The 14,396-nt window shown below is 40.3% G+C and overlaps 1 protein-coding gene across 3 annotated transcripts in view; it reads left to right on the forward strand.

Annotated features, from left to right (window-relative positions):
- The first annotated feature begins 303 nt into the window (after window positions 1-303).
- Window positions 304-14,396, forward strand: part of chchd6a (coiled-coil-helix-coiled-coil-helix domain containing 6a) — a 114,218-nt gene continuing 100,125 nt past the window's right edge. For 2 of the 3 annotated variants that reach the window (XM_034696846.1, XM_034696847.1), the window contains exons 1-4: window positions 304-498; window positions 3,541-3,634; window positions 4,595-4,700; window positions 6,887-7,031. In XM_034696846.1, the coding sequence (XP_034552737.1) occupies window positions 415-498; window positions 3,541-3,634; window positions 4,595-4,700; window positions 6,887-7,031 (429 nt within the window). In that variant the 5' untranslated portion in view covers window positions 304-414. The remainder of the gene's footprint in view (window positions 499-3,540; window positions 3,635-4,594; window positions 4,701-6,886; window positions 7,032-14,396) is intronic. The other variant, XM_034696848.1, reaches the window with a different exon arrangement.

The following is a 14,396-nucleotide window of genomic DNA, read 5'->3' on the forward strand; positions in this document are numbered from 1 at the left end:
CTGTGTCCAGAGTTTTCATGTTGTATGACTCTGTGTGAACTATAATTGGCATGTATTTGTGTCAGACAGTAAGTCAATCAGTGGGTTTGAGATTATGACTCGATGTTGCCAGGTTTGGCTGACAATGGGTAATTTTCAGCTTTTGGACAACTACTTTTATTTTTACTTTCGTATTATAAAAACATGCAGATACATTGGGAAATTAATAATTTTGTTCAGTGTTTGCTCCATCGTATCAATGTGTTGAGCTACGGGGTCATAAAGGCGAGAGGGGGATAGTGCATGAAGACTCTGGCAACCCATACCCCATCTGTCACTGATCTGTCATTGGGCAGCATTGTAACATTGTTTTATGAGAGAAGCATTATTCCTCACTACACCGTTTTAAAAGCTATCGCTGATAAAACAGAAGGAATGGGATCAGGAGAGAGTACGACCAGGAAAGTATCTTTCGGTGTCGATGATGAGGACAGGGTCCGGATCCTCCGTGGAGTCAAGGTAAAGCTCATTTAGCTTTGATAAGCCATGCTAACATTACTTTAATGTACCGCCCATCGCTAACCATGCTAGCTGTTAGCATGCAGCTACACAGATAATGAAGTTCTTGTTAAAAACATATAAAGATAGTTTCGTGTCCAACCTGTGAGAGGAGCCCTGGCATGAGAGGGATGTGAAGGGATGCAGGGGCTGGGCAGGTTGTCAAGAGACCTGAAACAACCCCTATTTTCATAAAGCCAAACCTCATTCAGAATAGTAGACACATGTAGATGCATCTTACATGTTAGCAAAGTGACATCTATGGAAGATGATGCACATCGTAATGAATATGTCAGGATGTCGTGTTTAATTCGGGGAATTAATTTTATACGTAAAAGCCCATAATAGTTTCTAATGTGTCAACAACCTTTGCTAACTGAGGAGATAACGCGCTCAGCTAGCAGTCAAAAGGACATCACATCATCAATGTAAGTCAGCAGGTAGAGGGTTTAAAGGTGTTATGGTGGTCGGTTGTCATATTTAAGACCTTGACTCTTTCATGCTACAACACTTTTATGTTACAACAGCAGTAGTTAAACCAAGGGCTTTAAAATGAACATATTTTGAATGGAGTTCTGCTATCTGCTCTCCTCTTTGACACTGCTGCCTTCACGGGTTACTATCACTGTCGGAATTTCGCGAACTGCAAGTCATGAGATATTACAGAAGTGGTAATGTAAGTGGATGACTTAAAAAATGTTAAACTGATTCAGATAAAAATGTATTATACAGTGACAGCTGTGATAATGTCATGTATGTATGCACTGAGGCTGCACAAGTTATCAGATCTGTGACTTTTGATTCCTCTTTGTAGTAAAGTAATAACTAAGAGGATGCAGCTGCATTTGTTTTATCAGCATCATCAAGGGATCTTAATCCTGCTTTAACAAAGGATCAGAATTCATGTCCCAACATGAAGACCTGTGCGCAGGTGGGGGAGCTGAAACAATAGGATTATGTCTGAGAGAAAGAACTGATTAAGCAGTTAACCGATAATGAGATGCACTTCAGTGATAAGCAGTGTAAACAAAAAGTACATCTTAACCCTCCTGTTACCCTCAAATTTACTAACATCTTTTATCCTTGGGGTCAATTTGACCCCAGCAATGTAAACCTCCAGAAACTGATTGTTACTCATGTTTATGTCAGGTACTTTATGTTTCTTTGTTGACTATCTAAATAACCCTTTAAATAAAATGTATTTTAACCATAAACACAATTTATAGCTTCTAGAAGGACTTTATTTGTAAAAAAAACCATCAAACTGCTGCATGTTTGTCATGCTCTCGTCGGCCCTGCCTTGTGTCTATGTTATCAAAACATACGACACAGGACACGTCATTGAATGTCTTTAGAGACATGGTGGCTGGAAATATTATATCTCAATATAAAGGTTTGCAGTTCGATCCCAGCTCCTGCAGTCACATGCAGAATTGTCCTTAGTTATAGTGACCTCATATCATCCAAACAACCAAAACAAATGTGTGTAAAATGTTGATATTTCTTATGTTATATACAGCTAAAACAGCCTGGGGACAAATTGACCCCAAGTAACACCGATGCATAATTTTTTTTTACAGGAAATTGGAACCTATCAACATTTTAATTTAAGGTTTTCCTAGTTGTCCCCATTAAATAAGGAGAATTCATGAAATATGAACCCCAAAAAATGATGTTGGTCATTCATTTAGAGATGTTAAACATTGAATGGTGTCAAATTGACCCCAAAGGTAATAGGAGAGTTAAACTTGATAGGATATTAAATTGTTACTTTGCGTTATGCATGTGTACAGTACAAAGTACAAACCCTTTGAAAAAAAATTACCTTCAGAGCATTGGTAAGATAATGGGATGTGAATTTACAGCTATCATTGATAGCATGTGGTTGCACATGTTTAGTTTCATGATTTTAGGTTTATTTATCTGGAGATCAAATTTACTCTAAATGAAAATAAGTCTCTTTTTTTTCTATCATTGATTGCACAAAGTTCAAGAACAGCAGTATCTGCAAGGAAATGAAAATATAAGATGAAAACTTTGCCTTAAGAATAAAAACATTCCCACAGTAACTCACACTCAAGAAGTAAAAAGGTCACAATCATGAGGTAAAAAGGCAAAATTTTGAGTTCAAAGTCAAAAGTAATTTCACATTTCTATTATGTAGTTCAAGCTTCGAAGGAGGACTTTTTGTGTTGATCTTTTATCTTATTTGATCTTTTAAGTCTTCATTGTGTTCTCACCGTGCTGTAGAGATGAAGTAAATGTGTCAGTGCACCTTTAACTCACCAGCCGTTAGAGTGGGATTACAGGCAGAGCTCACTTCTGACCACACCCAACCGTGATGCCGGGTGTGTGTGTGTAGTGTAAACTATGACGGTATAAAGGCTGCTAGACTCAAAGAGATAAACCTGTGCGATTCAAACAAGTACAGGTTAATCGTTGTAGCAGCACTTTAATGCATCATGATGATTGTGAAGTGTTTGTGGGACTGCATGTTAAATGTTGAGATGAACAGATATTTGTATTTCCCTGCTCTTCCTGCACATTCAAATACTGTGAGTCATAGAAACAGTGAGTCAGTGGCCTTATGTGACTTCCTACCGTGGTTTTTTGGTGAAGCTATGTTTAACAGTTCCCCTGGACACACACACACACACACACACACACACACACACACACACACACACACACACACACACACACACACACACACACACACACACACACACACACACATACACACACACACACACACACACACACACACACTTAGAGGAGTTGGGTTGAGGCACAGTTTGTAGTTGAATGTGTCTTAAAAAGAAAGAAAATAAAAGGAACATTGATTTGATTTGAATATAGATGTCTCATAATGTGCATGATGCTCTTTCTTCATTGCGTGTGGAACCTTATTGGTTCATATAAAATCCTCAGCTCTCTGTTGTTTCTGCTCCTCATGTCTAAATACTGTCTTCTGTTTCCACTTCTCTTTGTCCCTCCTGTTAGCTCTCAGAAGACGTCCTCCAGCGGATGAAAGGAGTGGCAAACATAGCTCCAGAACGCAAACCATCAACTAACTCCAACATTCAAAAAGACACAGGTATCATCATCATGTACCTTTCAGTGTTCTCACAAGTTTTATTGACCAGCAACATCTTCTGATGCTCAAAGGCATTGTGAGGAGTTTTTGACTGGTTTTGAGAAAGTTCACTTTTTACTGATGCCTCTTCATGACCTACAGAGCACTTTGAGATTATCAGCTACAAGATAGGTCATCTCTTTACACTGAAACTCCCCTCAAGGGGTCCCAAACCACACTTTGGGAACCCCTGGCTTAAAGTTCTGACAATGTCCATGAAAAAGATTAGCAAAATCTGTTTTAGTGGGCCAACTTGTGCAATGTTGACAAGCTAATAACAAAACCATCTATGTTACTTAGAGACAAGAGTATCTCCCAATTTTTTAAACCCAAGGAAAAATAAAACTGGATTAAACTGAAAAACGGGGGCATGTTTACTTCCTTGTGTGGCCTTGAGTTGCTAATGTGATTTTACTATAGTGGTATGTCGTTAAAGCTGCTGTGAGGAACTTTTGATTTATATCAATTTTGGCGCCCCATTGTGGACAAAGTGATACCTCTTATCTCTTGTTCTGTACATGCAAAAGTAGTGTTTTCAACAAAAACCTCACCCTGCTGTCTTTTAACAGACAGATGTATCACTCAATGTGATTATTTGCCATGAAAACAGCCAAAAAAAATGTGTTTTTAAAGCCAAATGTCAATCATGTGGTCTGACACCTACCCCCTCTGAGTGGTTTAAGGCATTAAAAATGACAAAAGAGAAGTTATCAATGTTGTTGTTTATGGTTTTGTTTGCTTTTTGGAGGTCATACAGAGGCATCAGTGATGGTTTCAGTCCGTTTCTCAGCTGGTGAAAAACTCCTCATAGTGCCTTTAATTCAGAAAAACAGAGCAGGTTTTTTTTTCTCATGTGAATGCAACACGCTACAACAACACACAGTTTACATGAAAGACAGTAAAATGCATTTCCTCTTTCAGGCGCCTCAACCCCTCGGCCCCAGCAGAACCCACTGAACCAGGCCCAACCTAAGACCCAGTCCAGCACCAACAAACCGACGTCCTACGCTAAAGAAGAACAGAAAAGGTTGGTTGAAGCAAATCTTTGCCTTCAAAACAGGCACTGGTTGGTTGATAAAATTCAAAATAAATCATGCATTATAAATCATGAATACACCTTAGTAGATAGAAATAACCATTCTTCCTCTTACGAAGTACAAGTGTACCAGCAAAAAACCTCAGAGCTGTTATTTTTAGGTAAAACAATTACATAATGTAGCTTTAAATATGAATGTATAAAAATAGTCATATCAGGCGGAGTCAGTGGAGAGTCGGTTGCTCTGGGTTTTGATGTGTGGAGATGAACATGTTCCTGAAGGAGCTCATACTGGAGAACAGCATTCTTTTATCTGTATGCAATGAGACGAGCTTCCTCTCAGTGAGGTCTACATCACACTGTTTTTATCTGAATCAACCGTTTTCTATCGCTGTCCTCAACACATACAAACACTCTCACACACAAACAGAACGCTGGTCAAATAGTTGAAAATTGAAATTGAAAAGTAAAAACAAAATAATTAAGTTATAAAATGTCTCTATTGCTGCTGGAGATGATATTTGTGCTACATTGCATCGCATCGCAGATGGATTCACTGAATCAACACTTGATTCAGTGAATCACTTGAGCGCGGGTTTCAACGCTGTTTCAACGCTGTTTCAGCGCTGTTTAAACGCGGCTTTAAAATTGATTTTAAGTTGCGTGATACGCTCGACTTCAAATTACTTCAAAAGCCGTGGCAGAGATCGACCGGTGCTTTGGTTTGAACAGAGACCCTTCTGACTGCAGAGTTTCAGCCGGGTGCATCCCTCATAAATGTCTTTAGACGATCATTAAATATTTGATGAGGATATTTTGAAATCTTAATAAAAAACTAAACTAGTTTGCATTCCCAGGAACTCCCTCTGTGTTTCAACAGCTGTGTAAACTCCACAAACACTGACACGCTCAGCTGAAGGTCTCCAGTTTACAGGGTCACTTTTAAAACCGTAACACCGGTAGAGGCGCATTCACGGTGGGCTGAGAGAAGACTACTGTTACAAGCTGCTAAATCAAGAGAATCACAGCTTCTTCTTTTGAAAAGCACACACACATACAAAAAAAGATAGAACAAATGAAAGAAAGAGAAATCAAGTGAATAACAGATGTGTGTGATGTTATTGTGGAGGGCTGGCGGAATAAACACTACTGTTAATCTACCAATCAGACACGTTCAGCATTGCAGGCCCCAGCCCCCGAAAGTCCTGGGACCTTTGAAAAGTAATACCCCCCAAGCAGGGGCTTTTTAGGGGGTAGATTGACTACCCCTGAACTAAATTTAGACCCTGGTTCCTACAGTCAAAAAGAACGTAGTTCCGGGGTAAAGTTCCTGTGGTCTAAAAAACCTTTAACCTATTTTTAACCATTTAGACCGGATGCAACGTATATGCGTATTTACCTTTAAGACCGGATGCAACATGTAGGTCATTTCAGACGGTGTCATCATTTTCAAGAGATGTGACTAATGAAATGCACTGTGATTCGCTGAAATACACATGACTGGGATGAAGTGCATGTTTTGGTATTTTTTTTTAAGACACGTGACTAATAAAATGCGCTGTGATTCGCTGAAATACCGTGGGTGGAATGACGTGCATGTTTTGGGAATTTTTTTTCAAAGACATGTGACCAATGAAATGCACTTGCAGGAAAAAATATTTTTGTAATCATCTTAATTTATATTTTTAATATTTTTGTTGTTTGATGATTTTTTGAAAACTTTTAATGAACATAAGAGCAAAGTAATGATGTTCCAATTAAAGCCCAATTTCTATCTATCAAATGGTTTTCATTTCATATTTCTATCTGCTCCAGAGGCTGAGATATAAAGGTTTTAGGGAAATTTGACAACTTAGATTTTTTTCCAGAAAATCTTCAGGTTTTCAGAGGTTGGGTACAATTTATGCTTAGGTTTTTAAAGGCATTTTTAGCAGGCGTTTTAGGTCTTAATGGGTTAAAGACTGTAGAGAGTATATTTATCTTTATTGTTAGTTTTTTACTTGTTCTCTTTTTTTGGGGGATTTATCCTCTTCTCATGCTTGTCTCTTACATTCTGGTATTTGCTGCCCCCTTGTGGAAATATGTTCAAAGCATTTTCAGTGTATACATAGGTCTTTGGAAAGCAGAGACTGATGATGGCGTGTGTGTTTGTGTGTGTGTGTGTTTATGTATTTCAGGTTTGAACGCCAGCAAACGAAGCTGAAGGAGGACTTGGCGAGGGCGTCACAAAAAGAGAGCGAGGCAGCGAAAGAGGAAATGATTAAAGCCATGAGCCGGGAACGACACAACAAACGTCAGGAAGCAGAGAAGGCCAAACAACTGGTACACACACACACACACACACACACACACACACACACACACACACACACACACACACACACACACACACACACACACACACACACACACACACACACACACACACACAACCACACACTTGAAGAAGCTCTCGCATACAGGGTTAAACACATGATTAATTCCTTCCTGAGTGGAGAGATCTGTTGTTTCTGTCTGCTGTCCCTCTCATGCCTCTGTAGCACACACCGTCTGCCTCCAGGTGTCTGAAATACAGACCATCGCTGTAATTGGACTTCTTTGTTGGTAAACAAACAAATTCTCATGGGTCACATTCGAGGGTAACACAAACGAAAGTTACATAGAAATCGTTCAAACCATTAACCTTTGACAATGTGTGTTGATTTAAATAAAATATATGATGCTCAACGGTGAAAACAACAGCACTGATATTGTTTTGGACGTGTTTGCATGGAGTCCATCAGTGCTTCAGGATGTAGCAGTAAGTGCAAAACATGCTGCTGATGCACGTTCAGAATACAGTGAGTGAAGTGATAGAATGAGCATTGCTCCACTTCTGAAGGGTTTTGGTGTCCGTTATTCTAAGAAGCACAGGAAGATGGTGATTCCTTTTGCAAACATATAACACACATCACTCCTTTCACACTACTTTTTGTCAGCTCTGCGTCCTGAAATGTTCCTGACTTTCTTATTATAACAGTCTCTCAAAGTGTGTCAGTCACTGCTCCAGATACTGGGTTCATTTTAGGTGAAGGGGGCAGCTGGGATGGAGGTGCAGTGGTTAGCATAAGGAAATTCAATTTGAAGTATTCTCTGTGATCGATCTTTGAATGTTAACGATCAATTATCGATTAATCATTAAAAAAAAAAAACAGCAAATGCTTTTTTCCCCTGAATCAAATTTTCCTTAGACACAATGTATACAACTGACAATATTGAATATCTACAGGTCATATTGAGGAGTACAAAATGTAAACGCTGAATATCAACGCGTGGAGCAGACTCATAAAAATAACCTCTGCAGATGCATTCAAAGTGAAGGCTCAGGCTACAACATGGATTTACTTCAACAAGAGAACTGAACAGAAACATATTTCAGACTCACAGTGTCCAGTTTTCTGTCTACTCGTTCTTATTGAGAAAAATAAGCATGTGAACGTGGTCAGGTGTCAGTCCGGAGCGCAACTGGGTCATAATCAGTCCGGCAGCAGAGAAACGGAAACACCTCCCTGATAGCTGAATGAAATATGACACCACATGATGTTTGTTCCACGTGACAAAAAAGGTGTTCCTGTGCATTCTTAATAATCAATTAAACAATACTCGATTCATTGTTAACATCCCTAGTTGCCACACAGCAAGAAGGTTCCTGGTTTGATCCCTGGCAGGTCAGGGCCCTTTCAGTGTGGAGTTTGCATGTTCCCCCTGTTCTTTTCTGGTGATCTGGTTTCCTTCCACGGTCCAAGAACATGCTCTTCAGGTTGATTTCTGACTCTAAATTGCCCGTTGGTGCGAGTGTGTGTTTGAATGGTTGTCCCTACATGATGGACAGGCGGTGTACCCCGCCTGTCAGCCAATGACAGCTGGGATTGGCTCTAGCCTTCCCCATGACCCTGAATGGTAAAAGATAATGGTAGGATGGATGAGGGCAGCTGGGTAGATTATGCAGGAGAAGGAGGAGGAAGCTTCTGTGATACCGATAGTTTGATACTTTTCAATGAAGTGATGCGACAAGGCTTTCAATGTAGTGAGTCCCCAAGACCCATGAATGGGGATTTGATTGGCCCCCCAGAATTTTTTTTTCTTGAGAAGTTTTGTGTGATATGGTTATAATGTAGAGTATCATTGACAAACATATGTTCAAAATGAAGCTGACTTTAAAATAATACATTTCAGAATCTTAAAAGTTTATCTGTATTAACCGTCACATTTTTACAGAAGCATTCCCAAGTGGGAAAAAAAATAATTCTGCTCTTTTTTCTGAATTAACAAGTTCATTATTTCTGAATGACGAAAAAAGTTTTTCTGTATAACATAAAAAAGCAGCAGTTCAACTGCACTCAGCTTAGAGAGCTTCTGTAGAAGCCATTTCAAATTAAGTTCAGAATTGTTACCCGCTGAATTTTGATTATGGGTGGGGCCTGTAGTCATATAGGGCAGGAGGTACAGGTATGTGTGAGTTTTCTATGTTTGGGTTAGTTGGAGCGCCATGATGAATGTTTCCTGACCGTGACCTAATTTAAGCCTGTTTTGAGACATTTTTTGTGGAATAATTTGGACAACTAAAAGGACTGTTGGAAGTTTCAACTCATGGAATATACAAAGAATGAACTGTGGACCTGTGAGTTGACAGATTCTCTTTATGAATGACGGTGGACATTACTAGAGAGCAGCTCCTACTAGCCAAGTGACATTTTGAAGCTGAATCAAGAAATCTGCCACTTCAGCTTCTGTTGATTTTCAGGTAGGCCTCCCGGTAACTCGTAAATTCAGAAAAACAGAGCAGATTTTTGTTTTGATTCAGAAAAACTTGTCTCGTGATTCCGAGATAAGTAACTTGCGAATTTAGAAAAACAGCAGATTTTTTTTCTCATGTTTATATGATACGCTTACGTACATTTTCAAAAACTGAGGGTGAAGATGGGTTTATTTTACAGCAACAGACGCTGTTTTTCTTTTGAAGCTTGCAAACAGCTCATTTTACCAACCTTTGTATCTGTAATTGACTAGTGATGTTCTTTATATGCATGCTACCTCTCTGAAAATGTTGGACTCGGTGTACTATTGCGGTTTGCTTCTGGTTTAGGATTCCGCACACATCACTGTATGTTGTATGAAAAGGTTGGCTTGTCTTCCCTACACAACAGAAGAATGGAGCATTGGTACAGTTGAGGTCAAAATTATTAGCCCCCCTTGTGAAATCAGATAAAACCCTTTATTTCTCCATGAAAATGACCATTAAAAACAAGTGTTTATAGTTTGTGTGTTTCCAAAATAACAAAGTTGACTTGGATATTTTATTGTTGCAATGATTTAAAACAAGAAAAGGTAAAAATGGCACGTCCAAAATTATTAGCCCCCTGGCTCTAAGTAGTCAATAGTGCGCCCGTTCTGAGCCATACCTGACAACAACCTCTTCAAATAGTTCTTTACAAGGTTGGCACATGTCTCTGGAGGGATTTTGGCCCATTTTTCCAATGCAAATTGTCCCAGCTGGTCCAAAATACATGGTTTCTGAGCGTGGACATTCACTTTGAGTACCTGCCACAGATTCTCAACAGTATTTAGATCTGGTCTCTGCACGGGCCACTCCAGGATCTTGGTTTAGGTGTCCTTTAAGAACTGTTTGACCAATTTTGACGTAAGCTTTGGATCATTGTCTTGTTGGAAGACCCAGTGCCGACCAAAGCCTAGACTAAGAGCAGAGTTCTTCACGTTGTCCTTCAAAATGTCAACATAACTCTCTTTTTTCATGATGCCATGCACCCGAACAAGGCTCCCTGTGCCTGAGGCTGCAAAACAGCCCCACAGTAAGATGCTCCCTCCACCATGTTTAATTCTGAGGACCGTGTTCTGAGGGTTGAAGGACTCTCCCTTTCTTGGCCAAACATGAACAACATCCATGTGCCCAAAAAGTTCCATCAGACCAAAGGATGGACTTCCAAAACTCATCTTTACCTTTCAAATGTTCTCGGGCAAAGCTCAGTCTGGCTCTGATGTGCTGCTCTTTGAGTAAAGGGGTTCTTCTGGGACGATGGTCTTGAAGCCCATCACAATGAAGATCCCTCACAACTGTGTTCCTTCAAACATCAACTCCAATGGAGGTCAGGTCAGCAACAATCATCTTGGCAGATGTCCGGGGCTTCTTGTTGACATCTTCGACTACTTTCCTCTCCAAAGTTCTTGAAATCTTGCGTTTTCTACCACGCCTAGGTTTGTTTCTAACAGAGTTTGTCTCCTTGTACTTTGCAATGATTCCACGTACAGCTGTTCTAGACACTGTAAAACACCTGGACATGACAGTATAGCCTTCCCCCTTATGATGAGCCTCCATTATTTTCTTTCTGAGCTCAAGACTGATTTCCATTATCTTTGGCATGGTTAGTATGAGTAGTCTCTCTCTCAATAACGTATTCAAGTGCCCTGTTTGGAGTCCCTTAAGTAAATCTCAATGCTGTTTGAATGCTCAGGTGTTGTTAGGAAACCAGCTGACTGCTCAGGTGTGTTTTAAAAGTAAAAATTCACATGGGGGCTAATGATTTTGACCACCCCATTTTTCACTATATTTGATATAAAGTTATGCTAAAAATGTATTTTACATTCCAAAATGTACCAAAGCTACTAAAGAACACTGGTGAATGTTTGCTTATATCAAGTTTTATCAATGATGCAAACATTGGGCAGAATTTAAGGGAAATGTTCCAGAATTCCTGGGGGGCTAATAATTTTGACCTCAAGTGTATATCTTTCTTTATAAGGCTGTACTCCAGGAGCTACTGTCTTATTTAAGCTCCTTATTGACTCCTTAAATTGTCAGTGGCTCTAATCTTTGGTCCCATGGACAAATTATTTTTGTCACACCTGGGACTCTGTTTTTGGTAAAAGTGCTTTTAATGTTTTTGCTCCCTCATCTTAGTCTGAGCTTCAAGGCTACCTAAAACTGGATTGTTTAATTTAAATGGAGGATTTTAAAACTATGATAAAGGATCATCTGATCAGCTTGTGCAAATGTTTTAGAGCTTCATACTGCTAATTTATAAATTGATGTAATATTTACATGTTATTGTTTGTTGTTTTGTCTTGCTCTCAATGTGAAACTTTTTATGCTGCTGTCTTGGCCAGGACTCCCTTGTAAAAGAGTCTGTGTATCTCAATGGGATTATTCCTGGTAAAATAAAATAAAATAAAAATTTTTTTTACAGAAAATGAAATCTAAAATGAAATAGTGTTTCTGCAGCAACATAGATATCCTTGGGAAAAGTCTTATTTTGCCTTTTAGTCATATTAACAATATGTCAAATGTTGATCTGTCTCCAGTATGTTTTCTGTACCAGCACTTAGTGCAGGTTGGAAATCAAAAACACAACAACACAACCAGTTTGGGTGTGCAGGAGTTTATTTTGCCGTAGTTTTGAAAGGGGTATCTATATTGCTTGATTTTCCTCGTATTGTATCAGAATTCAAAATTCTGGTATCAGGAAAACTTGACTTGTTTTATATTTAAAAAGTTTCTGCTGTATTTAATATTAAAACTCCTCTTCTCCGTGTAACACCCACTGTAACCTGCTGGTGGGGCTGTTGTCGCCTGCGGTCTGTTCAGCTGTCACAGCTATCGCACTCCTTTTGACAGAAGTTTCAGTGATAAAGCTGTGAAAGCGGATTAATAATTGAGAGTCTCTCTTGAGATAAGTTTGTAGACAGTGAAGTCATGACTCAGTCCGCTCAGGTCTTCTCTGAAGTAATCACGTGTGGGAGCATTTGCACCGACACAAATTGGGTCTTGGGATTGTATTTGTAATTTCCGTGGTTATACTCCCTCTGCCTCCCCCTGTCTCTTCTTTTCGCCTCCTCCTCCTTTCACCTATTACATCCCTGTTCTCTGTATCTCCTCCTCACTTCACATTTTCCCTCTCCTTCTTTCCTGTCTCCTACCCCCCACCCTCTATCTCCCTGTGTCTCTCTCTCTCTCTCTCTTTTCTATCCCAGCCCATCACTCTCTCCCTCCTGCCCTGGAGACAGTATTATCAGTGCAGTGCAAGCGGTAAATTGCACCCTGAGAGTTTCCTGAAGCTGGAGATAGGAGTGCTGCATTCCCAGAGGCTTAATCGTGGGAAGGGGAGAGCTTGTTTTACACGCAAGCCGGCGCCTGTTTCACGTGATTCCTCCGCCCCGTCCTCCACCTGCCTCCCCCCGTGTCGAGACATGCTGTAGTTTTCGTCTTATCTCCACTCCAACACACTCCCACCGCTAATAGAAAGCCGCTGGAGGCACGTCGTGAGCAGAATGACCGGTCGAGCGGGACCGGACCTCCTGATGCTGAGGGCTCTGTGTAATTACAGTTGCATGTGCAATGAATTCATAGCCACACATACACATGAAGTGCGCCAGATTGCACACATTCTGAAGTCGAATGAGATTTTTCCTCCTTGTTATGAAATCAAAGACGTAATCACTCATCATCTGCAGCTCTTTATTCTCTTGCAAAGTCCCTGTGCAGTCGAGCATGTGAATGGACAGATTCATCTGTTGAGAACTGGATGGTTTGAAAACTCAATCAAACTAAGGCAGAGAAGCATGTTCATGACCAGATTACTCAATATGAAAACTTCAGGACATGCATGTGACATCATAGGGCAGGAAGCTCGTACTGAATGTGTCAGTGTTCAGTTTGAAAGCAGCAAAACCACAAAAAAAGACACCAAAACACGGGAAAGAGCAGATTTCACAAGAAGTCGTAGATTTCTTCTTACAGACTACTGAAACCTAAAGGGAAAAAAAGTGAGTGGATCTTTTCAGTTTGGAGAAACAGCTGGAATCCAGACACTAGCTTGTTTCATGTTGTGAGTCTGCAACAGCGCTGTAACGCAGCTCCACCATCATCACGCCTTCCTACTTTCTTATCGTTGTTCAATGGTGTAACATTGGTGTCCCAGACTGTGAGTTCGCATTGCATTATCGTGTTGTGGAGAGGTAAACACACAGCAGTAGCCCTGCATACACACACTCTGACAAGCACACACACATAAATAGCACTGTTCCACCCTGCCTGCTCCGTGGCATCAGAGGTAGTAACACCTCTGTTACAACCCATGATGCTGACACAGCTGTGAGACCACTTGGTCCCACCCTCACGCCTCTGTGATATTTATGCTGAAGATGAGATATTACAGGGACAGAAATATCTCAACTTTAACTGTAAATATGAAAATAACTACTGGGACGGGGATTCATGTTTGCCATGTGGGTTTTTTCCTTTAAAGCTGGGGTTGGTAATCTCGGAAAACTAGCATGAATTTGAATGTAGCATTTCCTCAGGACTCCGTCTAACCCCTCCCCTCGGAGCTCCTCCGAAATGACGCCCCCCCCCCCCCTCACATGCATGAGCGCCGCTGACTTGCGACCATATGATCGTGACTGATTCAAAACTGGTCCTGACCAAAACATTATCATAGTGAAAGTTAAAAACACAAACAAACATGGCTATTGTTAGCACTCACAACTGTCATGCTAACAGCTCTACTGTTTGTTAAACGTGTTCAGTGTAGATGCTCTTAATTCCTACAGTGTTGACGGTCAGTGAAGGCATCAGGAGAGGTGTAGAGTGTGCGACCGGGAGAGAGGAGAGACAAGCAGGAGAAGTTTTTCATT

Source organism: Notolabrus celidotus, chromosome 11 (genome assembly GCF_009762535.1).
Source record: "Notolabrus celidotus isolate fNotCel1 chromosome 11, fNotCel1.pri, whole genome shotgun sequence".
NCBI classification, from domain to species: domain Eukaryota; kingdom Metazoa; phylum Chordata; class Actinopteri; order Labriformes; family Labridae; genus Notolabrus; species Notolabrus celidotus.